This window comes from Siphateles boraxobius, unplaced genomic scaffold, assembly GCF_051911475.1.
Source record: "Siphateles boraxobius isolate OS27281-9 unplaced genomic scaffold, OSU_SipBor_1 130, whole genome shotgun sequence".
Lineage (NCBI taxonomy): Eukaryota > Metazoa > Chordata > Actinopteri > Cypriniformes > Leuciscidae > Siphateles > Siphateles boraxobius.
The window spans coordinates 346,430-373,699 of record NW_027508734.1 but is presented as its reverse complement, the minus strand read 5'-3'; the positions used below and the strand labels follow the sequence as shown (position 1 = coordinate 373,699).

At 39.8% G+C, this 27,270-nt stretch overlaps 1 protein-coding gene across 1 annotated transcript; it reads right to left on the bottom strand.

The window, feature by feature from the left end:
• Positions 1-242: 242 nt before the first annotated feature.
• LOC143737860 (uncharacterized) lies at positions 243-22,824 on the bottom strand. Its single transcript, XM_077229719.1, has 5 exons — positions 22,693-22,824; positions 21,356-21,410; positions 18,825-21,046; positions 18,553-18,574; positions 243-1,742 (listed from the first exon to the last, which is right to left on the bottom strand). The coding sequence occupies exons 2-5, from the start codon at positions 21,399-21,401 to the stop codon at positions 1,213-1,215; spliced, it is 2,820 nt and encodes a 939-aa protein (XP_077085834.1). The 5' UTR covers positions 21,402-21,410; positions 22,693-22,824; the 3' UTR covers positions 243-1,212.
• Between the last annotated feature and the right edge of the window lie 4,446 nt (positions 22,825-27,270).

Sequence of the window (27,270 nt, the reverse complement as noted above, 5' to 3'; positions counted from 1 at the left end):
AGCTGTATGTTCTGTTGTAGATGTTGAAGGAGTTGTAGTGATTTCTTTGGATGTTGATGTAAATTGTGTTGTTGTAAGAGGGGCTGTAGGCGTAGCTGTATGTTCTGTTTTATACGTTGAAGGAGTTGTGGTGATTTCTTTGGATGTAGATGTAAGTTGTGTTGTTGTTGTTGTTGTAAGAGGGGCTGTAGTTGTAGCTGTATGTTCTGTTGTAGACGTTGAAGGAGTTGTGGGTATTTCTTTGGATGTAGATGTAAGTTGTGTTGTTGTAAGAGGGGCTGTAGTTGTAGCTGTATGTTCTGTTGTAGACGTTGAAGGAGTTGTGGTGATTTCTTTGGATGTAGATGTAAGTTGTGTTGCTGTTGTTGTAGAAGGGGCTGTAGTTGTAGCTGTATGTTCTGCTGTAGACGTTGAAGGAGTTGTGGTGATTTTTTTGGATGTAGATGTAAGTTTTGTTGTTGTTGTTGTTGTTGTTGTTGTAAGAGGGGCTGTAGTTGTAGCTGTGTGTTCGTTTGTAGACATAGAAGGAGTTGTCGTGATTTCTTTGGATGTAGATGTAAGTTGTGTTGTTGTTGTTGTTGTAAGAGGGGCTGTAGTTGTAGCTGTATTTTCTGTTGTAGATGAAGGAGTTGTTGTGATTTCTTTGGATGTAGATGTAAGTTGTGTTGCTGTTGTTGTAGAAGGGGCTGTAGTTGTAGCTGTATGTTCTGTTGTAGACGTTGAAGGAGTTGTGGTGATTTCTTTGGATGTAGATGTAAGTTGTGTTGCTGTTGTTGTAAGAGGGGCTGTAGTTGTAGCTGTATGTTCTGTTGTAGACGTTGAAGAAGTTGTGGTGATTTCTTTGGATGTAGATGTAAGTTGTGTTGCTGTTGTTGTAAGAGGGGCTGTAGTTGTAGCTGTATGTTCTGTTGTAGACGTTGAAGGAGTTGTGGTGATTTCTTTGGATATAGATGTAAGTTGTGTTGTTGTTGTTGTTGTTGTAAGAGGGGCTGTAGTTTTTGCTGTATGTTCTGTTGTAGACATTGAAGGAGTTGTGGTGATTTCTTTGGATGTAGATGTAAGTTGTGTTGTTGTTGTTGTTGTTGTAAGAGGGGCTGTAGTTGTAGCTGTATTTTCTGTTGTAGATGTTGAAGGAGTTGTGGTGATTTCTTTGGATGAAGATGTAAGTTGTGTTGCTGTTGTTGTAAGAGGGGCTGTAGTTGTAGCTGTATGTTATGTTTTAGACGTTGAAGGAGTTGTGGTGATTTCTTTGGATGTAGATGTAAGTTGTGTTGCTGTTGTTGTAAGAGGGGCTGTAGTTGTAGCTGTATGTTCTGTTGTAGACGTTGAAGTAGTTGTGACCATTTCTTTGGATGTAGATGTAAGTTGTGTTGTTGTTTTAAGAGGGGCTGTAGTTGTAGCTGTATGTTCTGTTGTAGACGTTGAAGTAGTTGTGGCCATTTCTTGGGATATAGAGGTAAATGGTGTTGTTGTTGTTGTAAGAGGGGCTGTAGTTGTAGCTGTATGTTCTGTTGTAGATGTTGAAGGAGTTGTGGTGATTTCTTTGGATGTAGATGTAAGTTGTGTTGTTGTTGTAAGAGGGGCTGTAGTTGTAGCTGTATGTTCTGTTGTAGATGTTGAAGGAGTTGTTGCCATTTCTTCAACTGTAGATGTAAGTTGTGTTGTTGTTGTTGTTGTTGTAAGAGGGGCTGTAGTTGTAGCTGTATGTTCTGTTGTAGACGTTGAAGGAGTTGTGGTGATTTCTTTGGATTTAGATGTAAGTTGTGTTGTTGTTGTTTTTGTAAGAGGGGCTGTAGTTGTAGCTGTATGTTCTGTTGTAGACATTGAAGGAGTTGTGGTGATTTCTTTGGATGTAGATGTAAGTTGTGTTGCTGTTGTTGTAAGAGGGGCTGTAGTTGTAGCTGTGTGTTCTGTTGTAGACATTGAAGGAGTTGTGGTGATTTCTTTGGATGTAGATGTAAGTTGTGTTGTTGTTGTTGTTGTTGTTGTTGTAAGAGGGGTTGTAGTTGTAGCTGTATTTTCTGTTGTAGATGTTGAAGGAGTTGTGGTGATTTCTTTGGATGTAGATGTAAGTTGTGTTGCTGTTGTTGTAGAAGGGGCTGTAGTTGTAGCTGTATGTTCTGTTGTAGACGTTGAAGGAGTTGTGATGATTTCTTTGGATGTAGATGTAAGTTGTGTTGATGTTGCTGTAAGAGGGGCTGTAGTTGTAGCTGTATGTTCTGTTGTAGACGTTGAAGGAGTTGTGGCCATTTCTTTGGATGTAGATGTAAGTTGTGTTGCTGTTGTTGTAAGAGGGGCTGTAGTTGTAGCTGTATGTTCTGTTGTAGACGTTGAAGGAGTTGTGGTGATTTCTTTGGATGTAGATGTAAGTTGTGTTGTTGTTGTTGTTGTTGTAAGAGGGGCTGTAGTTGTAGCTGTATGTTCTGTTTTAGACATTGAAGGAGTTGTGGTGATTTCTTTGAATGTAGATGTAAGTTGTGTTGTTGTTGTTGTTGTTGTTGTAAGAGGGGCTGTAGTTGTAGCTGTATGCTCTGTTGTAGATGTTGAAGGAGTTGTGGTGATTTCTTTGGATGTAGATGTAAGTTGTGTTGTTGTTGTTGTAAGAGGGGCTGTAGTTGTAGCTGTATGTTCTGTTGTAGACGTTGAAGGAGTTGTGGTGATTTCTTTGGATGTAGATGTAAGTTGTGTTGTTGTTGTTGTAAGAGGGGCTGTAGTTGTAGCTGTATGTTCTGTTGTAGACGTTGAAGGAGTTGTGGTGATTTCTTTGGATGTAGATGTAAGTTGTGTTGTTGTTGTTGTAAGAGGGGCTGTAGTTGTAGCTGTATGTTCTGTTGTAGACGTTGAAGGAGTTGTGGTGATTTCTTTGGATGTAGATGTAAGTTGTGTTGTTGTTGTTGTAAGAGGGGCTGTAGTTGTAGCTGTATGTTCTGTTGTAGACATTGAAGGAGTTGTGGTGATTTCTTTGGATGTAGATGTAAGTTGTGTTGTTGTTGTTGTAAGAGGGGCTGTAGTTGTAGCTGTATTTTCTGTTGTAGATGTTGAAGGACTTGTTGTGATTTCTTTGGATGTAGATGTAAGTTGTGTTGCTGTTGTTGTAGAAGGGGCTGTAGTTGTAGCTGTATGTTCTGTTGTAGACGTTGAAGGAGTTGTGGTGATTTCTTTGGATGTAGATGTAAGTTGTGTTGTTGTTGTTGTAAGAGGGGCTGTAGTTGTAGCTGTATGTTCTGTTGTAGACATTGAAGGAGTTGTGGTGATTTCTTTGGATGTAGATGTAAGTTGTGTTGTTGTTGTTGTAAGAGGGGCTGTAGTTGTAGCTGTATGTTCTGTTGTAGACGTTGAAGGAGTTGTGGTGATTTCTTTGGATGTAGATGTAAGTTGTGTTGTTGTTGTTGTAAGAGGGGCTGTAGTTGTAGCTGTATGTTCTGTTGTAGACATTGAAGGAGTTGTGGTGATTTCTTTGGATGTAGATGTAAGTTGTGTTGCTGTTGTTGTAAGAGGGGCTGTAGTTGTAGCTGTATGTTCTGTTGTAGACGTTGAAGGAGTTGTGGTGATTTCTTTGGATATAGATGTAAGTTGTGTTGTTGTTGTTGTTGTAAGAGGGGCTGTAGTTTTTGCTGTATGTTCTGTTGTAGACATTGAAGGAGTTGTGGTGATTTCTTTGGATGTAGATGTAAGTTGTGTTGTTGTTGTTGTTGTTGTAAGAGGGGCTGTAGTTGTAGCTGTATTTTCTGTTGTAGATGTTGAAGGAGTTGTGGTGATTTCTTTGGATGAAGATGTAAGTTGTGTTGCTGTTGTTGTAAGAGGGGCTGTAGTTGTAGCTGTATGTTCTGTTGTAGACGTTGAAGGAGTTGTGGTGATTTCTTTGGATGTAGATGTAAGTTGTGTTGCTGTTGTTGTTAGAGGGGCTGTAGTTGTAGCTGTATCTTCTGTTGTAGACGTTGAAGGAGTTGTGGTGATTTCTTTGGATGTAGATGTAAGTTGTGTTGCTGTTGTTGTAAGAGGGGCTGTAGTTGTAGCTGTATGTTCTGTTGTAGACGTTGAAGTAGTTGTGACCATTTCTTTGGATGTAGATGTAAGTTGTGCTGTTGTTTTAAGAGGGGCTGTAGTTGTAGCTGTATGTTCTGTTGTAGACGTTGAAGTAGTTGTGGCCATTTCTTTGGATGTAGAGGTAAATTGTGTTGTTGTTGTTGTAAGAGGGGCTGTAGTTGTAGCTGTATGTTCTGTTGTAGATGTTGAAGGAGTTGTTGCCATTTCTTCAACTGTAGATGTAAGTTGAGTTGTTGTTGTTGTTGTTGTACGAGGGGCTGTAGTTGTAGCTGTATGTTCTGTTGTAGACGTTGAAGGAGTTGTGGTGATTTCTTTGGATGTAGATGTAAGTTGTGTTGTTGTTGTTGTTGTAAGAGGGGCTGTAGTTGTAGCTGTATGTTCTGTTGTAGACATTGAAGGAGTTGTGGTGATTTCTTTGGATGTAGATGTAAGTTGTGTTGCTGTTGTTGTAAGAGGGGCTGTAGTTGTAGCTGTGTGTTCTGTTGTAGACATTGAAGGAGTTCTGGTGATTTCTTTGGATGTAGATGTAAGTTGTGTTGTTGTTGTTGTTGTAAGAGGGGTTGTAGTTGTAGCTGTATTTTCTGTTGTAGATGTTGAAGGAGTTGTGGTGATTTCTTTGGATGTAGATGTAAGTTGTGTTGCTGTTGTTGTAGAAGGGGCTGTAGTTGTAGCTGTATGTTCTGTTGTAGACGTTGAAGGAGTTGTGATGATTTCTTTGGATGTAGATGTAAGTTGTGTTGATGTTGCTGTAAGAGGGGCTGTAGTTGTAGCTGTATGTTCTGTTGTAGACGTTGAAGGAGTTGTGGCCATTTCTTTGGATGTAGATGTAAGTTGTGTTGCTGTTGTTGTAAGAGGGGCTGTAGTTGTAGCTGTATGTTCTGTTGTAGACGTTGAAGGAGTTGTGGTGATTTCTTTGGATGTAGATGTAAGTTGTGTTGTTGTTGTTGTTGTAAGAGGGGCTGTAGTTGTAGCTGTATGTTCTGTTGTAGACATTGAAGGAGTTGTGGTGATTTCTTTGAATGTAGATGTAAGTTGTGGTGTTGTTGTTGTTGTTGTTGTTGTTGTAAGAGGGGCTGTAGTTGTAGCTGTATGCTCTGTTGTAGATGTTGAAGGAGTTGTGGTGATTTCTTTGGATGTAGATGTAAGTTGTGTTGTTGTTGTTGTAAGAGGGGCTGTAGTTGTAGCTGTATGTTCTGTTGTAGACGTTGAAGGAGTTGTGGTGATTTCTTTGGATGTAGATGTAAGGTGTGTTGTTGTTGTTGTAAGAGGGGCTGTAGTTGTAGCTGTATGTTCTGTTGTAGACGTTGAAGGAGTTGTGGTGATTTCTTTGGATGTAGATGTAAGTTGTGTTGCTGTTGTTGTAAGAGGGGCTGTAGTTGTAGCTGTATGTTCTGTTGTAGACGTTGAAGGAGTTGTGGTGATTTCTTTGGATGTAGATGTAAGTTGTGTTGTTGTTGTTGTAAGAGGGGCTGTAGTTGTAGCTGTATGTTCTGTTGTAGACGTTGAAGGAGTTGTGGTGATTTCTTTGGATCTAGATGTAAGTTGTGTTGTTGTTGTTGTAAGAGGGGCTGTAGTTGTAGCTGTATGTTCTGTTGTAGACATTGAAGGAGTTGTGGTGATTTCTTTGGATGTAGATGTAAGTTGTGTTGTTGTTGTTGTAAGAGGGGCTGTAGTTGTAGCTGTATGTTCTGTTGTAGACGTTGAAGGAGTTGTGGTGATTTCTTTGGATGTAGATGTAAGTTGTGTTGTTGTTGTTGTAAGAGGGGCTGTAGTTGTAGCTGTATGTTCTGTTGTAGACATTGAAGGAGTTGTGGTGATTTCTTTGGATGTAGATGTAAGTTGTGTTGTTGTTGTTGTAAGAGGGGCTGTAGTTGTAGCTGTATGTTCTGTTGTAGACGTTGAAGGAGTTGTGGTGATTTCTTTGGATGTAGATGTAAGTTGTGTTGTTGTTGTTGTAAGAGGGGCTGTAGCTGTAGCTGTATGTTCTGTTGTAGACGTTGAAGGAGTTGTGGTGATTTCTTTGGATGTAGATGTAAGTTGTGTTGTTGTTGTTGTTGTTGTAAGAGGGGCTGTAGTTGTAGCTGTATGTTCTGTTGTAGACGTTGAAGGAGTTGTGGTGATTTCTTTGGGTGTAGATGTAAGTTGTGTTGTTGTTGTTGTAAGAGGGGCTGTAGTTGTAGCTGTATGTTCTGTTGTAGACATTGAAGGAGTTGTGGTGATTTCTTTGGATGTAGATGTAAGTTGTGTTGTTGTTGTTGTAAGAGGGGCTGTAGTTGTAGCTGTATGTTCTGTTGTAGACGTTGAAGGAGTTGTGGTGATTTCTTTGGATGTAGATGTAAGTTGTGTTGTTGTTGTTGTTGTAAGAGGGCCTGTAGTTGTAGCTGTATTTTCTGCTGTAGATGTTGAAGGAGTTGTGGTGATTTCTTTGGATGTAGATGTAAGTTGTGTTGCTGTTGTTGTAGAAGGGCCTGTAGTTGTAGCTGTATGTTCTCTTGTAGACGTTGAAGGAGTTGTGGTGATTTCTTTGGATGTAGATGTAAGTTGTGTTGCTGTTGTTGTAAGAGGGGCTGTAGTTGTAGCTGTATGTTCTGTTGTAGATGTTGAAGGAGTTGTGGTGATTTCTTTGGATGTAGATGTAAGTTGTGTTGTTGTTGTAGAAGGGGCTGTAGTTGTAGCTGTATGTTCTGTTGTAGATGTTGAAGTAGTTGTGGCCATTTCTTTGGATGTAGATGTAAATTGTGTTGCTGTTGTTGTAAGAGGGGCTGTAGTTGTAGCTGTATGTTCTGTTGTAGACGTTGAAGGTGTTGTGGCCATTTCTTTGGATGTAGATGTAAGTTGTGTTGCTGTTGTTGTAAGAGGGGCTGTAGTTGTAGCTGTATGTTCTGTTGTAGACGTTGAAGGTGTTGTGGCCATTTCTTTGGATGTATATGTAAGTTGTGCTGTTGTTGCTGTTGTTGTAGAAGGGGCTGTAGTTGTAGCTGTATGTTCTGTTGTAGACGTTGAAGTAGTTGTGGCCATTTCTTTGGATGTAGATGTAAATTGTGTTGTTGTTGTTGTAAGAGGGGCTGTAGTTGTAGCTGTATGTTCTGTTGTAGATGTTGAAGGAGTTGTGGTGATTTCTTTGGATGAAGATGTAAGTTGTGTTGCTGTTGTTGTAAGAGGGGCTGTAGTTGTAGCTGTATGTTCTGTTGTAGACGTTGAAGGAGTTGTGGTGATTTCTTTGGATGTAGATGTAAGTTGTGTTGCTGTTGTTGTTAGAGGGGCTGTAGTTGTAGCTGTATCTTCTGTTGTAGACGTTGAAGGAGTTGTGGTGATTTCTTTGGATGTAGATGTAAGTTGTGTTGCTGTTGTTGTAAGAGGGGCTGTAGTTGTAGCTGTATGTTCTGTTGTAGACGTTGAAGTAGTTGTGACCATTTCTTTGGATGTAGATGTAAGTTGTGTTGTTGTTTTAAGAGGGGCTGTAGTTGTAGCTGTATGTTCTGTTGTAGACGTTGAAGTAGTTGTGGCCATTTCTTTGGATGTAGAGGTAAATTGTGTTGTTGTTGTTGTAAGAGGGGCTGTAGTTGTAGCTGTATGTTCTGTTGTAGATGTTGAAGGAGTTGTTGCCATTTCTTCAACTGTAGATGTAAGTTGTGTTGTTGTTGTTGTTGTTGTAAGAGGGGCTGTAGTTGTAGCTGTATGTTCTGTTGTAGACGTTGAAGGAGTTGTGGTGATTTCTTTGGATGTAGATGTAAGTTGTGTTGTTGTTGTTGTTGTAAGAGGGGCTGTAGTTGTAGCTGTATGTTCTGTTGTAGACATTGAAGGAGTTGTGGTGATTTCTTTGGATGTAGATGTAAGTTGTGTTGCTGTTGTTGTAAGAGGGGCTGTAGTTGTAGCTGTGTGTTCTGTTGTAGACATTGAAGGAGTTGTGGTGATTTCTTTGGATGTAGATGTAAGTTGTGTTGTTGTTGTTGTTGTTGTTGTAAGAGGGGTTGTAGTTGTAGCTGTATTTTCTGTTGTAGATGTTGAAGGAGTTGTGGTGATTTCTTTGGATGTAGATGTAAGTTGTGTTGCTGTTGTTGTAGAAGGGGCTGTAGTTGTAGCTGTATGTTCTGTTGTAGACGTTGAAGGAGTTGTGGCCATTTCTTTGGATGTAGATGTAAGTTGTGTTGCTGTTGTTGTAAGAGGGGCTGTAGTTGTAGCTGTATGTTCTGTTGTAGACGTTGAAGGAGTTGTGGTGATTTCTTTGGATCTAGATGTAAGTTGTGTTGTTGTTGTTGTAAGAGGGGCTGTAGTTGTAGCTGTATGTTCTGTTGTAGACATTGAAGGAGTTGTGGTGATTTCTTTGGATGTAGATGTAAGTTGTGTTGTTGTTGTTGTAAGAGGGGCTGTAGTTGTAGCTGTATGTTCTGTTGTAGACGTTGAAGGAGTTGTGGTGATTTCTTTGGATGTAGATGTAAGTTGTGTTGTTGTTGTTGTAAGAGGGGCTGTAGTTGTAGCTGTATGTTCTGTTGTAGACATTGAAGGAGTTGTGGTGATTTCTTTGGATGTAGATGTAAGTTGTGTTGTTGTTGTTGTAAGAGGGGCTGTAGTTGTAGCTGTATGTTCTGTTGTAGACGTTGAAGGAGTTGTGGTGATTTCTTTGGATGTAGATGTAAGTTGTGTTGTTGTTGTTGTAAGAGGGGCTGTAGCTGTAGCTGTATGTTCTGTTGTAGACGTTGAAGGAGTTGTGGTGATTTCTTTGGATGTAGATGTAAGTTGTGTTGTTGTTGTTGTTGTTGTTGTAAGAGGGGCTGTAGTTGTAGCTGTATGTTCTGTTGTAGACGTTGAAGGAGTTGTGGTGATTTCTTTGGGTGTAGATGTAAGTTGTGTTGTTGTTGTTGTAAGAGGGGCTGTAGTTGTAGCTGTATGTTCTGTTGTAGACATTGAAGGAGTTGTGGTGATTTCTTTGGATGTAGATGTAAGTTGTGTTGTTGTTGTTGTTGTTGTAAGAGGGGCTGTAGTTGTAGCTGTATGTTCTGTTGTAGACGTTGAAGGAGTTGTGGTGATTTCTTTGGATGTAGATGTAAGTTGTGTTGTTGTTGTTGTTGTAAGAGGGGCTGTAGTTGTAGCTGTATGTTCTGTTGTAGACATTGAAGGAGTTGTGGTGATTTCTTTGGATGTAGATGTAAGTTGTGTTGCTGTTGTTGTAAGAGGGGCTGTAGTTGTAGCTGTGTGTTCTGTTGTAGACATTGAAGGAGTTGTGGTGATTTCTTTGGATGTAGATGTAAGTTGTGTTGTTGTTGTTGTTGTTGTTGTAAGAGGGGCTGTAGTTGTAGCTGTATTTTCTGTTGTAGATGTTGAAGGAGTTGTGGTGATTTCTTTGGATGTAGATGTAAGTTGTGTTGCTGTTGTTGTAGAAGGGGCTGTAGTTGTAGCTGTATGTTCTGTTGTAGACGTTGAAGGAGTTGTGGCCATTTCTTTGGATGTAGATGTAAGTTGTGTTGCTGTTGTTGTAAGAGGGGCTGTAGTTGTAGCTGTATGTTCTGTTGTAGACGTTGAAGGAGTTGTGGTGATTTCTTTGGATGTAGATGTAAGTTGTGTTGTTGTTGTTGTTGTAAGAGGGGCTGTAGTTGTAGCTGTATGTTCTGTTGTAGACATTGAAGGAGTTGTGGTGATTTCTTTGAATGTAGATGTAAGTTGTGGTGTTGTTGTTGTTGTTGTTGTTGTTGTAAGAGGGGCTGTAGTTGTAGCTGTATGCTCTGTTGTAGATGTTGAAGGAGTTGTGGTGATTTCTTTGGATGTAGATGTAAGTTGTGTTGTTGTTGTTGTAAGAGGGGCTGTAGTTGTAGCTGTATGTTCTGTTGTAGACGTTGAAGGAGTTGTGGTGATTTCTTTGGATGTAGATGTAAGGTGTGTTGTTGTTGTTGTAAGAGGGGCTGTAGTTGTAGCTGTATGTTCTGTTGTAGACGTTGAAGGAGTTGTGGTGATTTTTTGGATGTAGATGTAAGTTGTGTTGTTGTTGTTGTAAGAGGGGCTGTAGTTGTAGCTGTATGTTCTGTTGTAGACGTTGAAGGAGTTGTGGTGATTTCTTTGGATCTAGATGTAAGTTGTGTTGTTGTTGTTGTAAGAGGGGCTGTAGTTGTAGCTGTATGTTCTGTTGTAGACATTGAAGGAGTTGTGGTGATTTCTTTGGATGTAGATGTAAGTTGTGTTGTTGTTGTTGTAAGAGGGGCTGTAGTTGTAGCTGTATGTTCTGTTGTAGACGTTGAAGGAGTTGTGGTGATTTCTTTGGATGTAGATGTAAGTTGTGTTGTTGTTGTTGTAAGAGGGGCTGTAGTTGTAGCTGTATGTTCTGTTTTAGACATTGAAGGAGTTGTGGTGATTTCTTTGGATGTAGATGTAAGTTGTGTTGTTGTTGTTGTAAGAGGGGCTATAGTTGTAGCTGTATGTTCTGTTGTAGACGTTGAAGGAGTTGTGGTGATTTCTTTGGATGTAGATGTAAGTTGTGTTGTTGTTGTTGTAAGAGGGGCTGTAGCTGTAGCTGTATGTTCTGTTGTAGACGTTGAAGGAGTTGTGGTGATTTCTTTGGATGTAGATGTAAGTTGTGTTGTTGTTGTTGTTGTTGTTGTAAGAGGGGCTGTAGTTGTAGCTGTATGTTCTGTTGTAGACGTTGAAGGAGTTGTGGTGATTTCTTTGGGTGTAGATGTAAGTTGTGTTGTTGTTGTTGTAAGAGGGGCTGTAGTTGTAGCTGTATGTTCTGTTGTAGACATTGAAGGAGTTGTGGTGATTTCTTTGGATGTAGATGTAAGTTGTGTTTTTGTTGTTGTAAGAGGGGCTGTAGTTGTAGCTGTATGTTCTGTTGTAGACGTTGAAGGAGTTGTGGTGATTTCTTTGGATGTAGATGTAAGTTGTGTTGTTGTTGTTGTTGTTGTAAGAGGGGCTGTAGTTGTAGCTGTATTTTCTGCTGTAGATGTTGAAGGAGTTGTGGTGATTTCTTTGGATGTAGATGTAAGTTGTGTTGCTGTTGTTGTAGAAGGGGCTGTAGTTGTAGCTGTATGTTCTCTTGTAGACGTTGAAGGAGTTGTGGTGATTTCTTTGGATGTAGATGTAAGTTGTGTTGCTGTTGTTGTAAGAGGGGCTGTAGTTGTAGCTGTATGTTCTGTTGTAGACGTTGAAGGTGTTGTGGTGATTTCTTTGGATGTAGATGTAAGTTGTGTTGCTGTTGTTGTAGAAGGGGCTGTAGTTGTAGCTGTATGTTCTGTTGTAGATGTTGAAGGAGTTGTGGTGATTTCTTTGGATGTAGATGTAAGTTGTGTTGTTGTAAGAGGGGCTGTAGTTGTAGCTGTATGTTCTTTTGTAGATGTTGAAGGAGTTGTGGTGATTTCTTTGGATGTAGATGTAAGTTGTGTTGTTGTAAGAGGGGCTGTAGTTGTAGCTGTATGTTCTGTTGTAGACGTTGAAGTAGTTGTGGCCATTTCTTTGGATGTAGATGTAAATTGTGTTGTTGTTGTTGTAAGAGGGGCTGTAGTTGTAGCTGTATGTTCTGTTGTAGATGTTGAAGTAGTTGTGGCCATTTCTTTGGATGTAGATGTAAATTGTGTTGTTGTTGTTGTTGTAAGAGGGGCTGTAGTTGTAGCTGTATGTTCTGTTGTAGACGTTGAAGGAGTTGTTGCCATTTCTTTGGATGTAGATGTAAGTTGTGTTGTTGTTGTTGTAAGATGGGCTGTAGTTGTAGCTGTTTGTTCTGTTGTAGATGTTGAAGTAGTTGTGGCCATTTCTTTGGATGTAGATGTAAGTTGTGTTGTTGTTGTTGTAAGAGGGGCTGTAGTTGTAGCTGTATGTTCTGTTGTAGACGTTGAAGGAGTTGTGGTGATTTCTTTGGATGTAGATGTAAGTTGTGTTGTTGTTGTTGTTGTTGTAAGAGGGGCTGTAGTTGTAGCTGTATTTTCTGCTGTAGATGTTGAAGGAGTTGTGGTGATTTCTTTGGATGTAGATGTAAGTTGTGTTGCTGTTGTTGTAGAAGGGGCTGTAGTTGTAGCTGTATGTTCTCTTGTAGACGTTGAAGGAGTTGTGGTGATTTCTTTGGATGTAGATGTAAGTTGTGTTGCTGTTGTTGTAAGAGGGGCTGTAGTTGTAGCTGTATGTTCTGTTGTAGACGTTGAAGGTGTTGTGGTGATTTCTTTGGATGTAGATGTAAGTTGTGTTGCTGTTGTTGTAGAAGGGGCTGTAGTTGTAGCTGTATGTTCTGTTGTAGATGTTGAAGGAGTTGTGGTGATTTCTTTGGATGTAGATGTAAGTTGTGTTGTTGTAAGAGGGGCTGTAGTTGTAGCTGTATGTTCTTTTGTAGATGTTGAAGGAGTTGTGGTGATTTCTTTGGATGTAGATGTAAGTTGTGTTGTTGTAAGAGGGGCTGTAGTTGTAGCTGTATGTTCTGTTGTAGACGTTGAAGTAGTTGTGGCCATTTCTTTGGATGTAGATGTAAATTGTGTTGTTGTTGTTGTAAGAGGGGCTGTAGTTGTAGCTGTATGTTCTGTTGTAGATGTTGAAGTAGTTGTGGCCATTTCTTTGGATGTAGATGTAAATTGTGTTGTTGTTGTTGTTGTAAGAGGGGCTGTAGTTGTAGCTGTATGTTCTGTTGTAGACGTTGAAGGAGTTGTTGCCATTTCTTTGGATGTAGATGTAAGTTGTGTTGTTGTTGTTGTAAGATGGGCTGTAGTTGTAGCTGTTTGTTCTGTTGTAGATGTTGAAGTAGTTGTGGCCATTTCTTTGGATGTAGATGTAAGTTGTGTTGTTGTTTTTGTAAGAGGGGCTGTAGTTGTAGCTGTATGTTCTGTTGTAGATGTTGAAGTAGTTGTGGCCATTTCTTTGGATGTAGATGTAAATTGTGTTGTTGTTGTTGTTGTAAGAGGGGCTGTAGTTGTAGCTGTATATTCTGTTGTAGACGTTGAAGGAGTTGTGGCCATTTCTTTGGATGTAGATGTAAGTTGTGTTGTTGTTGTTGTAAGATGGGCTGTAGTTGTAGCTGTATGTTCTGTTGTAGGCGTTGAAGGAGTTGTGGTGATTTCTTTGGATGTAGATGTAAGTTGTGTTGCTGTTGTTGTAGAAGGGGCTGTAGTTGTAGCTGTATGTTCTGTTGTAGACGTTGAAGGAGTTGTGGCCATTTCTTTGGATGTAGATGTAAGTTGTGTTGTTGCTGTTGTTGTAAGAGGGGCTGTAGTTGTAGCTGTATGTTCTGTTGTAGACGTTGAAGGAGTTGTGGTGATTTCTTTGGATGTAGATGTAAGTTGTGTTATTGTTGTTGTTGTTGTAAGAGGGGCTGTAGTTGTAGCTGTATGTTCTGTTGTAGACGTTGAAGGAGTTGTGGTGATTTCTTTGGATGTAGATGTAAGTTGTGTTGTTGTTGTTGTAAGAGGGGCTGTAGCTGTAGCTGTATGTTCTGTTGTAGACGTTGAAGGAGTTGTGGTGATTTCTTTGGATGTATATGTAAGTTGTGTTGTTGTTGTTGATGTTGTAAGAGGGGCTGTAGTTGTAGCTGTATGTTCTGTTGTAGACGTTGAAGGAGTTGTGGTGATTTCTTTGGATGTAGATGTAAGTTGTGTTGTTGTTGTTGTAAGAGGGGCTGTAGTTGTAGCTGTATGTTCTGTTGTAGACGTTGAAGGAGTTGTGGTGATTTCTTTGGATGTAGATGTAAGTTGTGTTGTTGTTGTAAGAGGGGCTGTAGTTGTAGCTGTATGTTCTGTTGTAGACATTGAAGGAGTTGTGGCCATTTCTTTGGATGTAGATGTAAGTTGTGTTGCTGTTGTTGTAAGAGGGGCTGTAGTTGTAGCTGTGTGTTCTGTTGTAGACATTGAAGGAGTTGTGGTGATTTCTTTGGATGTAGATGTAAGTTGTGTTGTTGTTGTTGTTGTTGTTGTAAGAGGGGCTGTAGTTGTAGCTGTATTTTCTGTTGTAGATGTTGAAGGAGTTGTGGTGATTTCTTTGGATGTAGATGTAAGTTGTGTTGCTGTTGTTGTAGAAGGGGCTGTAGTTGTAGCTGTATGTTCTGTTGTAGACGTTGAAGGAGTTGTGGCCATTTCTTTGGATGTAGATGTAAGTTGTGTTGCTGTTGTTGTAAGAGGGGCTGTAGTTGTAGCTGTATGTTCTGTTGTAGACGTTGAAGGAGTTGTGGTGATTTCTTTGGATGTAGATGTAAGTTGTGTTGTTGTTGTTGTTGTAAGAGGGGCTGTAGTTGTAGCTGTATGTTCTGTTGTAGACATTGAAGGAGTTGTGGTGATTTCTTTGAATGTAGATGTAAGTTGTGGTGTTGTTGTTGTTGTTGTTGTTGTTGTAAGAGGGGCTGTAGTTGTAGCTGTATGCTCTGTTGTAGATGTTGAAGGAGTTGTGGTGATTTCTTTGGATGTAGATGTAAGTTGTGTTGTTGTTGTTGTAAGAGGGGCTGTAGTTGTAGCTGTATGTTCTGTTGTAGACGTTGAAGGAGTTGTGGTGATTTCTTTGGATGTAGATGTAAGGTGTGTTGTTGTTGTTGTAAGAGGGGCTGTAGTTGTAGCTGTATGTTCTGTTGTAGACGTTGAAGGAGTTGTGGTGATTTCTTTGGATGTAGATGTAAGTTGTGTTGTTGTTGTTGTAAGAGGGGCTGTAGTTGTAGCTGTATGTTCTGTTGTAGACGTTGAAGGAGTTGTGGTGATTTCTTTGGATCTAGATGTAAGTTGTGTTGTTGTTGTTGTAAGAGGGGCTGTAGTTGTAGCTGTATGTTCTGTTGTAGACATTGAAGGAGTTGTGGTGATTTCTTTGGATGTAGATGTAAGTTGTGTTGTTGTTGTTGTAAGAGGGGCTGTAGTTGTAGCTGTATGTTCTGTTGTAGACGTTGAAGGAGTTGTGGTGATTTCTTTGGATGTAGATGTAAGTTGTGTTGTTGTTGTTGTAAGAGGGGCTGTAGTTGTAGCTGTATGTTCTGTTGTAGACATTGAAGGAGTTGTGGTGATTTCTTTGGATGTAGATGTAAGTTGTGTTGTTGTTGTTGTAAGAGGGGCTATAGTTGTAGCTGTATGTTCTGTTGTAGACGTTGAAGGAGTTGTGGTGATTTCTTTGGATGTAGATGTAAGTTGTGTTGTTGTTGTTGTAAGAGGGGCTGTAGCTGTAGCTGTATGTTCTGTTGTAGACGTTGAAGGAGTTGTGGTGATTTCTTTGGATGTAGATGTAAGTTGTGTTGTTGTTGTTGTTGTTGTTGTAAGAGGGGCTGTAGTTGTAGCTGTATGTTCTGTTGTAGACGTTGAAGGAGTTGTGGTGATTTCTTTGGGTGTAGATGTAAGTTGTGTTGTTGTTGTTGTAAGAGGGGCTGTAGTTGTAGCTGTATGTTCTGTTGTAGACATTGAAGGAGTTGTGGTGATTTCTTTGGATGTAGATGTAAGTTGTGTTTTTGTTGTTGTAAGAGGGGCTGTAGTTGTAGCTGTATGTTCTGTTGTAGACGTTGAAGGAGTTGTGGTGATTTCTTTGGATGTAGATGTAAGTTGTGTTGTTGTTGTTGTTGTTGTAAGAGGGGCTGTAGTTGTAGCTGTATTTTCTGCTGTAGATGTTGAAGGAGTTGTGGTGATTTCTTTGGATGTAGATGTAAGTTGTGTTGCTGTTGTTGTAGAAGGGGCTGTAGTTGTAGCTGTATGTTCTCTTGTAGACGTTGAAGGAGTTGTGGTGATTTCTTTGGATGTAGATGTAAGTTGTGTTGCTGTTGTTGTAAGAGGGGCTGTAGTTGTAGCTGTATGTTCTGTTGTAGACGTTGAAGGTGTTGTGGTGATTTCTTTGGATGTAGATGTAAGTTGTGTTGCTGTTGTTGTAGAAGGGGCTGTAGTTGTAGCTGTATGTTCTGTTGTAGATGTTGAAGGAGTTGTGGTGATTTCTTTGGATGTAGATGTAAGTTGTGTTGTTGTAAGAGGGGCTGTAGTTGTAGCTGTATGTTCTTTTGTAGATGTTGAAGGAGTTGTGGTGATTTCTTTGGATGTAGATGTAAGTTGTGTTGTTGTAAGAGGGGCTGTAGTTGTAGCTGTATGTTCTGTTGTAGACGTTGAAGTAGTTGTGGCCATTTCTTTGGATGTAGATGTAAATTGTGTTGTTGTTGTTGTAAGAGGGGCTGTAGTTGTAGCTGTATGTTCTGTTGTAGATGTTGAAGTAGTTGTGGCCATTTCTTTGGATGTAGATGTAAATTGTGTTGTTGTTGTTGTTGTAAGAGGGGCTGTAGTTGTAGCTGTATGTTCTGTTGTAGACGTTGAAGGAGTTGTTGCCATTTCTTTGGATGTAGATGTAAGTTGTGTTGTTGTTGTTGTAAGATGGGCTGTAGTTGTAGCTGTTTGTTCTGTTGTAGATGTTGAAGTAGTTGTGGCCATTTCTTTGGATGTAGATGTAAGTTGTGTTGTTGTTTTTGTAAGAGGGGCTGTAGTTGTAGCTGTATGTTCTGTTGTAGATGTTGAAGTAGTTGTGGCCATTTCTTTGGATGTAGATGTAAATTGTGTTGTTGTTGTTGTTGTAAGAGGGGCTGTAGTTGTAGCTGTATATTCTGTTGTAGACGTTGAAGGAGTTGTGGCCATTTCTTTGGATGTAGATGTAAGTTGTGTTGTTGTTGTTGTAAGATGGGCTGTAGTTGTAGCTGTATGTTCTGTTGTAGGCGTTGAAGGAGTTGTGGTGATTTCTTTGGATGTAGATGTAAGTTGTGTTGCTGTTGTTGTAGAAGGGGCTGTAGTTGTAGCTGTATGTTCTGTTGTAGACGTTGAAGGAGTTGTGGCCATTTCTTTGGATGTAGATGTAAGTTGTGTTGTTGCTGTTGTTGTAAGAGGGGCTGTAGTTGTAGCTGTATGTTCTGTTGTAGACGTTGAAGGAGTTGTGGTGATTTCTTTGGATGTAGATGTAAGTTGTGTTATTGTTGTTGTTGTTGTAAGAGGGGCTGTAGTTGTAGCTGTATGTTCTGTTGTAGACGTTGAAGGAGTTGTGGTGATTTCTTTGGATGTAGATGTAAGTTGTGTTGTTGTTGTTGTAAGAGGGGCTGTAGCTGTAGCTGTATGTTCTGTTGTAGACGTTGAAGGAGTTGTGGTGATTTCTTTGGATGTATATGTAAGTTGTGTTGTTGTTGTTGATGTTGTAAGAGGGGCTGTAGTTGTAGCTGTATGTTCTGTTGTAGACGTTGAAGGAGTTGTGGTGATTTCTTTGGATGTAGATGTAAGTTGTGTTGTTGTTGTTGTAAGAGGGGCTGTAGTTGTAGCTGTATGTTCTGTTGTAGACGTTGAAGGAGTTGTGGTGATTTCTTTGGATGTAGATGTAAGTTGTGTTGTTGTTGTAAGAGGGGCTGTAGTTGTAGCTGTATGTTCTGTTGTAGACATTGAAGGAGTTGTGGTGATTTCTTTGGATGTAGATGTAAGTTGTGTTGTTGTTGTTGTAAGAGGGGCTGTAGTTGTAGCTGTATGTTCTGTTGTAGACGTTGAAGGAGTTGTGGTGATTTCTTTGGATGTAGATGTAAGTTGTGTTGTTGTTGTTGTTGTAAGAGGGGCTGTAGTTGTAGCTGTATTTTCTGCTGTAGATGTTGAAGGAGTTGTGGTGATTTCTTTGGATGTAGATGTAAGTTGTGTTGCTGTTGTTGTAGAAGGGGCTGTAGTTGTAGCTGTATGTTCTCTTGTAGACGTTGAAGGAGTTGTGGTGATTTCTTTGGATGTAGATGTAAGTTGTGTTGCTGTTGTTGTAAGAGGGGCTGTAGTTGTAGCTGTATGTTCTGTTGTAGACGTTGAAGGTGTTGTGGCCATTTCTTTGGATGTATATGTAAGTTGTGCTGTTGTTGTTGTTGTAAGAGGGGCTGTAGTTGTAGCTGTATGTTCTGTTGTAGATGTTGAAGGAGTTGTGGTGATTTCTTTGGATGTAGATGTAAGTTGTGTTGCTGTTGTTGTAGAAGGGGCTGTAGTTGTAGCTGTATGTTCTGTTGTAGATGTTGAAGTAGTTGTGGCCATTTCTTTGGATGTAGATGTAAATTGTGTTGCTGTTGTTGTAAGAGGGGCTGTAGTTGTAGCTGTATGTTCTGTTGTAGACGTTGAAGGTGTTGTGGCCATTTCTTTGGATGTAGATGTAAGTTGTGTTGCTGTTGTTGTAAGAGGGGCTGTAGTTGTAGCTGTATGTTCTGTTGTAGACGTTGAAGGTGTTGTGGCCATTTCTTTGGATGTAGATGTAAGTTGTGCTGTTGTTGTTGTTGTAAGAGGGGCTGCAGTTGTAGCTGTATGTTCTGTTGTAGATGTTGAAGGAGTTGTGGTGATTTCTTTGGATGTAGATGTAAGTTGTGTTGTTGTAAGAGGGGCTGTAGTTGTAGCTGTATGTTCTGTTGTAGACGTTGAAGTAGTTGTGGCCATTTCTTTGGATGTAGATGTAAATTGTGTTGTTGTTGTTGTAAGAGGGGCTGTAGTTGTAGCTGTATGTTCTGTTGTAGATGTTGAAGGAGTTGTGGTGATTTCTTTGGATGTAGATGTAAGTTGTGTTGTTGTAAGAGGGGCTGTAGTTGTAGCTGTATGTTCTGTTGTAGACGTTGAAGGAGTTGTTGCCATTTCTTTGGATGTAGATGTAAGTTGTGTTGTTGTTGTTGTAAGAGGGGCTGTAGTTGTAGCTGTATGTTCTGTTGTAGATGTTGAAGGAGTTGTGGTGATTTCTTTGGATGTAGATGTAAGTTGTGTTGTTGTAAGAGGGGCTGTAGTTGTAGCTGTATGTTCTGTTGTAGACGTTGAAGTAGTTGTGGCCATTTCTTTGGATGTAGATGTAAATTGTGTTGTTGTTGTTGTAAGAGGGGCTGTAGTTGTAGCTGTATGTTCTGTTGTAGATGTTGAAGGAGTTGTGGTGATTTCTTTGGATGTAGATGTAAGTTGTGTTGTTGTAAGAGGGGCTGTAGTTGTAGCTGTTTGTTCTGTTGTAGATGTTGAAGTAGTTGTGGCCATTTCTTTGGATGTAGATGTAAATTGTGTTGTTGTTGTTGTAAGAGGGGCTGTAGTTGTAGCTGTATGTTCTGTTGTAGATGTTGAAGGAGTTGTGGTGATTTCTTTGGATGTAGATGTAAGTTGTGTTGTTGTAAGAGGGGCTGTAGTTGTAGCTGTATGTTCTGTTGTAGACGTTGAAGGAGTTGTTGCCATTTCTTTGGATGTAGATGTAAGTTGTGTTGTTGTTGTTGTAAGAGGGGCTGTAGTTGTAGCTGTATGTTCTGTTGTAGATGTTGAAGGAGTTGTGGTGATTTCTTTGGATGTAGATGTAAGTTGTGTTGTTGTAAGAGGGGCTGTAGTTGTAGCTGTATGTTCTGTTGTAGACGTTGAAGTAGTTGTGGCCATTTCTTTGGATGTAGATGTAAATTGTGTTGTTGTTGTTGTAAGAGGGGCTGTAGTTGTAGCTGTATGTTCTGTTGTAGATGTTGAAGGAGTTGTGGTGATTTCTTTGGATGTAGATGTAAGTTGTGTTGTTGTAAGAGGGGCTGTAGTTGTAGCTGTTTGTTCTGTTGTAGATGTTGAAGTAGTTGTGGCCATTTCTTTGGATGTAGATGTAAATTGTGTTGCTGTTGTTGTAACAGGGGCTGTAGTTTTAGCTGTATGTTCTGTTGTAGACGTTGAAGGAGTTGTTGCCATTTCTTTGGATGTAGATGTAAGTTGTGTTGTTGTTTTTGTAAGAGGGGCTGTAGTTGTAGCTGTATGTTCTGTTGTAGACGTTGAAGTAGTTGTGGTGATTTCTTTGGATGTAGATGTAAATTGTGTTGTTGTTGTTGTTGTTGTAAGAGGGGCTGTAGTTGTAGCTGTATATTCTGTTGTAGACGTTGAAGGAGTTGTGGCCATTTCTTTGGATGTAGATGTAAGTTGTGTTGTTGTTGTTGTAAGATGGGCTGTAGTTGTAGCTGTATGTTCTGTTGTAGGCGTTGAAGGAGTTGTGGTGATTTCTTTGGATGTAGATGTAAGTTGTGTTGCTGTTGTTGTAGAAGGGGCTGTAGTTGTAGCTGTATGTTCTGTTGTAGATGTTGAAGGAGTTGTGGCCATTTCTTTGGATGTAGATAGAAGTTGTGTTGTTGTTGTAGAAGGGGCTGTAGTTGTAGCTGTATGTTCTGTTGTAGATGTTGAAGGAGTTGTGGCCATTTCTTTGGATGTAGATGTAAGTTGTGTTGTTGTTGTTGTAAGAGGGGCTGTAGTTGTAGCTGTATGTTCTGTTGTAGACGTTGAAGGAGTTGTGATGATTTCTTTGGATGTAGATGTAAGTTGTGTTGTTGTAAGAGGGGCTGTAGTTGTAGCTGTATGTTCTGTTGTAGACGTTGAAGGAGTTGTGGCCATTTCTTTGGATGTAGATGTAAGTTGTGTTGCTGTTGTTGTAAGATGGGCTGTAGTTGTAGCTGTATGTTCTGTTGTAGACGTTGAAGGAGTTGTGGTGATTTCTTTGGATGTAGATGTAAGGTGTGTTGCTGTTGTTGTAAGAGGGGCTGTAGTTGTAGCTGTATGTTCTGTTGTAGACGTTGAAGGAGTTGTGGTGATTTCTTTGGATGTAGATGTAAGTTGTGTTGCTGTTGTTGTAGAAGGGGCTGTAGTTGTAGCTGTATGTTCTGTTGTAGACGTTGAAGGAGTTGTGGTGATTTCTTTGGATGTAGATGTAAGTTGTGTTGCTGTTGTTGTAAGATGGGCTGTAGTTGTAGCTGTATGTTCTGTTGTAGACGTTGAAGGAGTTGTGGTGATTTCTTTGGATGTAGATGTAAGGTGTGTTGCTGTTGTTGTAAGAGGGGCTGTAGTTGTAGCTGTATGTTCTGTTGTAGACGTTGAAGGAGTTGTGGTGATTTCTTTGGATGTAGATGTAAGTTGTGTTGCTGTTGTTGTAGAAGGGGCTGTAGTTGTAGCTGTATGTTCTGTTGTAGACGTTGAAGGAGTTGTGGTGATTTCTTTGGATGTAGATGTAAGTTGTGTTGCTGTTGTTGTAAGATGGGCTGTAGTTGTAGCTGTATGTTCTGTTGTAGACGTTGAAGGAGTTGTGGCCATTTGTTTGGATGTAGATATAAGTTGTGTTGTTGCTGTAAGAGGGGCTGTAGTTGTAACTTTATGTTCATATACATAAATGTAAAATTGTTGTTCCTATTTTTATTTTAATGGATTGAGCATGAAGGAGCAGCAAAGAAGCAAACTTTTGTCTTGTTTTGCTCATTACATCGTTCCCATATTTGCAATTGTGTTATTTTTCATTACTTTAAGTAAAAGTTGTTTGAACCTTACACTGGTCATGTACATAAACTGTATCAATTGAAACAGATACTGAACCCCGAAGAGATGTTTAAGAGTCTTCATTCTCGTGGTGTGACAGACATGTATAGATCATAACTCACCGCACAAGAGCAGGAATGCTGCATTACAGCCCATGGTAATCTGCATGCACAAAATCTGAAAAAGCAGTTGTCACTGTGTCAACATGTTTTTTTCTCACATTTTGATTACAATCACGGTCACATTTTTCCGTATGTTCAGTGCTGGCATCTCTGCATGCATTATTCTATAGGGAGGGAACACACAGATAAAAGAACTGGCTCTCTGAAAACGTCATGCATTTGCACACTCTGTCATGTTTTAGCAACTATTCACTGGAATTATGCAAATCAGATTCATAATTTGATTATTTACGGCTGGCAAAACTTTAAGGAAATGTTCGAACAACATATCTTTGTTTGAATTTTTTCTTTCTTTGAACAAAAAGATTGTTCAGCTGTTTAGTGAATTCACCTCTGCGACTATAAGTCCCTATCATTTATTTATCACGATATATTGAACAGTCTGATGATTATTAAAGTGTGAAAGACTACGGTTTCAAGTCAACAGATGTAGGATATTATTCTGATTGAACATGAATTTAACACCATAATGATGTGCACCGGTAAATCATTCATAATAAACACATTTTCAGTGTTGATTTCATGATGACTGTTAAAAGTTTGGTTTGACTTGAAGAAATTATGACAGAAATATGTTACTATTAAGTAGAATGTACTTTTCTTTCGTTTCTTTTTTTTTTTAATTCACACAATATCACACACATTTCTGTCTGTTTTAATCACGGCACTTTGTTTACCAAAAAAGAAAAGGAATTTATAATGTTTTGTTCGATTAGATTTTAAAAAGCTAAATTAAATTGTTACATTTTATGCATTTTTTTAATAATAAATCTCTATTCAATCATAAAACACAGAATCCAGACAAATTTAAATGGATAACAATTCTGAAAAGGTAAACATCTAATAGAGCCATTTTTTTTGTAAATACATTTTTAAATTAGTTATTTGAATTGTATTGTTCAAGTTTTATTAATTAAATTCATTAGATATGCATTTTATTATTAAAATGTAATTAAACCATTCAAAATAATCCACAGATCACAGAGTGTACAACGTCATTAAGGTGAATATTTATAAAATGATGAGTTATAGTTATTAAACACTTTTGTCATATTGACCTCCTCTACAACAGTTCACTAGTTTTCCTCACACTTGATGATGAAATAACACACCAGTGATCATATATTATATAATATACTTACTCACTTGAACGTAAACACTAATAATGCAGTGATTATTAAAGGGTCAGTGTTGAATGAAAGCATCTTTAATCTTTAGAAGAGGAAGAGGAAACGGAGCGGATAGAAATCACATTCTTCAAATTCTTCTTTACTCACCGACTGCAGAGGAAAACTATATATCTGGGGTGAAGATATTATATCATATTATATCATGGATCCCCTCTCCAGAAATCACAAAAGATGTTTCTTTTAGTGCTTTAAATGTTAAATGTGGATTTGTAAAGAGGAAGAGTTGAGAGAAACATGAACTGCTGGATGAGAACTTCCCTGTCATGTAAATAACTCGTACAGTTCCTTACAAACTTTGCATATCAACAGAAGTGTGTTTGTGTTAAAGCACCACAGAAGTGCGCATGAACTATCTTAGGCCAGCTTAGTTTTATTTCTCTGAAATATATAAAGATGTAGCATTTGATTCAGTTTTATTCAGTGCATTATACACATAATATTTGTGAAATTTTAAGTAATTCCCTTTGCGAATTAAAAAAGAGTTTAGCATAATTATCCAGTCATATTTTTGACCCGGAAACACCACAAGTGTAAAAATGTGTGTGTGTGTGTGTGTGTGTGTGTGTGTGTGTGTGTGTGTGTGTGTGTGTGTGTGTGTGTGTGTGTGTGTGTGTGTGTGTGTTACTCTGCACATAAATACCTGAAGCATACGTGTAAATAAGTTCTTTTGTGTTTTAATGAGAACCTTGTACTGTCATTCCTTTATGCAGAGAAGAGAAGTCCTTGTATCAAGTAAATAATAACAGGGTGTGTGTGTGTGTGTGTTTCAAGGAAAACAACATTCACATGATTTCTTTCATACTTAGAAAACCAACAACCCTTTCCTCATAGTGATATGCTGAAAAACCGGATGAAGAGAAAGATAGACAGATTACTCACTGCGCTTGTGATCGCTGAAGTCAGAAAAATTACATTATAAGATAATAACATATTTATATGATTATTTTTATTTGCAATAAAAAGCTTTTGCGGTTCCCTTCCCCATCGTGTGACCCGTGACCTCTATAATGAAGATGATGGACGGGACAAACACACACTTGATGTGATGTGTGTTTGTCAGTCACACATAAATGAACCAGATCATATTTCTGTAATAGCACTTATAAACTCGATGTGTTCTGGGATATTCCCTTTCACACAGTGTGTAATAGAGCTGTGTGTGTAGATCAATGTGTGTGTGTGTGTGTCTCCTAAAAGAAGAAAGCCATTCTGAACTGAAACCAGTCGTCAGTAATTCCCATATTTTTCTGTTAATCTTTTAATTATTTTCGCAGTTTTATATTCATAAGACAAAAAATAACTCAAAAAAGGTTACATTTTATTAGCCTGGTTAAAACCAGACCATTCTCAGTCGTAACTGAGTTAGGGTCTGGGGAAGGTTATTTGACAGCTCACTTCCAAACGGGCGTCACCAACGGACGTCGCTCAAATGCCTCTGGGCGCAATTGGATAGACCTAAAACCAATCAGATCGATCGTCATCTTGTAAAGCCCGCCTCAACGTTTGTGATTGGTGCCTCGATTTGGAAAGATTGGAAATGAGCTTGAAAGGGCTCTTCGCCAGACTAACTTGCAGAGCAAATCTAAATTTGCCGGAAGTTCGTCTGGGTTTTCCCAGGCTAACATTTTATAACACCAATCTTACAATTTACTTTGAAACTCTTTCAAATATGAGATCTCAAAACAAAAGCTTATAAAAACAATAAAACATGTAAAGTTTTTTTTTTTTAAATCATGTAACTGCCCTATTATTATATAGCACTTTTTATCCCAGTATTTCATTTAATTTATTATTAGTTGCATTTTTAATTTTTACATACATACACATTTTATATTGCAGTTGTTGTTGATATTCTTTATACACTCTGAACTGTATTACAACGCCTTGACTTTCTCTCGTTTTTTTTATTGAACTAAAAAACAAAACAAAAAAAGTTATTCCCGTTTCGTTTCCTGCTGAAGCTGCGTAGGTAAATAACTCATTTGCATAACGCCCACGAGAGTCTTCATTGGCTGCTGAAGCTGCGTAGGTTAATAACTCATTTGCATAACGCCCACGAGAGTCTTCATTGGCTGCTGAAGCTGCGTAGGTTAATAACTCATTTGCATAACGCCCACGAGAGTCTTCATTGGCTGCTGAAGCTGTGTAGGTTAATAACTCATTTGCATAACGCCCACGATAGTCTTCATTGGCTGCTGAAGCTGCGTAGGTTAATAACTCATTTGCATAACGCCCACGAGAGTCTTCATTGGCTGCTGAAGCTGCGTAGGTTAATAACTCATTTGCATAACGCCCACGAGTGTCTTCATTGGCTGCTGAAGCTGCGTAGGTTAATAACTCATTTGCATAACGCCCACGAGAGTCTTCATTGGCTGCTGAAGCTGCGGAGGTTAATAACTCATTTGCATAACGCCCACGAGAGTCTTCATTGGCCGCTGAAGCTGCTTAGGTTAATAACTCATTTGCATAACGCCCACGAGTGTCTTCATTGGCTGCTGAAGCTGCGTAGGTTAATAACTCATTTGCATAACGCCCACGAGAGTCTTCATTGGCTGCTGAAACTGCGTAGCTTAATAACTCATTTGCATAACGCCCACGAGAGTCTTCATTGGCTGCTGAAACTGCGTAGCTTAATAACTCATTTGCATAACGCCCACGAGAGTCTTCATTGGCCACTGAAGCTGCGTAGGTTAATAACTCATTTGCATAACGCCCACGAGAGTCTTCATTGGCCGCTGAAGCTGCGTAGGTTAATAACTCATTTGCATAACGCCCACGAGAGTCTTCATTGGCTGCTGAAGCTGCGTAGGTTAATAACTCATTTGCATAACGCCCACGATAGTCTTCATTGGCTGCTGAAGCTGCGTAGGTTAATAACTCATTTGCATAACGCCCACGAGAGTCTTCATTGGCTGCTGAAGCTGCGTAGGTTAATAACTCATTTGCATAACGCCCACGAGTGTCTTCATTGGCTGCTGAAGCTGCGTAGGTTAATAACTCATTTGCATAACGCCCACGAGAGTCTTCATTGGCTGCTGAAGCTGCGGAGGTTAATAACTCATTTGCATAACGCCCACGAGAGTCTTCATTGGCCGCTGAAGCTGCTTAGGTTAATAACTCATTTGCATAACGCCCACGAGTGTCTTCATTGGCTGCTGAAGCTGCGTAGGTTAATAACTCATTTGCATAACGCCCACGAGAGTCTTCATTGGCTGCTGAAACTGCGTAGCTTAATAACTCATTTGCATAACGCCCACGAGAGTCTTCATTGGCTGCTGAAGCTGCGTAGCTTAATAACTCATTTGCATAACGCCCACGAGAGTCTTCATTGGCTACTGAAGCTGCGTAGGTTAATAACTCATTTGCATAACACCCACGAGAGTCTTCATTGGCCGCTGAAGCTGCGTAGGTTAATAACTCATTTGCATAACGCCCACGAGAGTCTTCATTGGCCGCTGAAGCTGCGTAGGTTAATAACTCATTTGCATAACGCCCACGAGAGTCTTCATTGGCTGCTGAAGCTGCGTAGGTTAATAACTCATTTGCATAACGCCCACGAGAGTCTTCATTGGCTGCTGAAGCTGCGTAGGTTAATAACTCATTTGCATAACGCCCACGAGAGTCTTCATTGGCTGCTGAAGCTGCGTAGGTTAATAACTCATTTGCATAACGCCCACGAGAGTCTTCATTGGCTGCTGAAGCTGCGTAGGTTAATAACTCATTTGCATAACGCCCACGAGAGTCTTCATTGGCTGCTGAAGCTGCGTAGGTTAATAACTCATTTGCATAACGCCCACGAGAGTCTTTATTGGCTGCTGAAGCTGCGTAGGTTAATAACTCATTTGCATAACGCCCACGATAGTCTTCATTGGCTGCTGAAGCTGCGTAGGTTAATAACTCATTTGCATAAAGCTCACGAGTGTCTTCATTGGCTGCTGAAGCTGCGTAGGTTAATAACTCATTTGCATAACGCCCACGAGAGTCTTCATTGGCTGCTGAAGCTGCGTAGGTTAATAACTCATTTGCATAACGCCCACGAGAGTCTTCATTGGCTGCTGAAGCTGCGTAGGTTAATAACTCATTTGCATAACGCCCACGATAGTCTTCATTGGCTGCTGAAGCTGCGTAGGTTAATAACTCATTTGCATAACGCCCACGAGAGTCTTCATTGGCTGCTGAAGCTGTGTAGGTTAATAACTCATTTGCATAACGCCCACGAGAGTCTTCATTGGCTCCTGAAGCTGCGTAGGTTAATAACTCATTTGCATAACGCCCACGAGAGTCTTCATTGGCTGCTGAAGCTGTGTAGGTTAATAACTCATTTGCATAACGCCCACGAGAGTCTTCATTGGCTGCTGAAGCTGCGTAGGTTAATAACTCATTTGCATAACGCCCACGAGAGTCTTCATTGGCTGCTGAAGCTGCGTAGGTTAATAACTCATTTGCATAACGCCCACGAGAGTCTTCATTGGCTGCGTAGGTTAATAACTCATTTGCATAACGCCCACGAGAGTCTTCATTGGCCACTGAAGCTGCGTAGGTTAATAACTCATTTGCATAACGCCCACGAGAGTCTTCATTGGCCGCTGAAGCTGCGTAGGTTAATAACTCATTTGCATAACGCCCACGAGAGTCTTCATTGGCCGCTTAAGCTGCGTAGGTTAA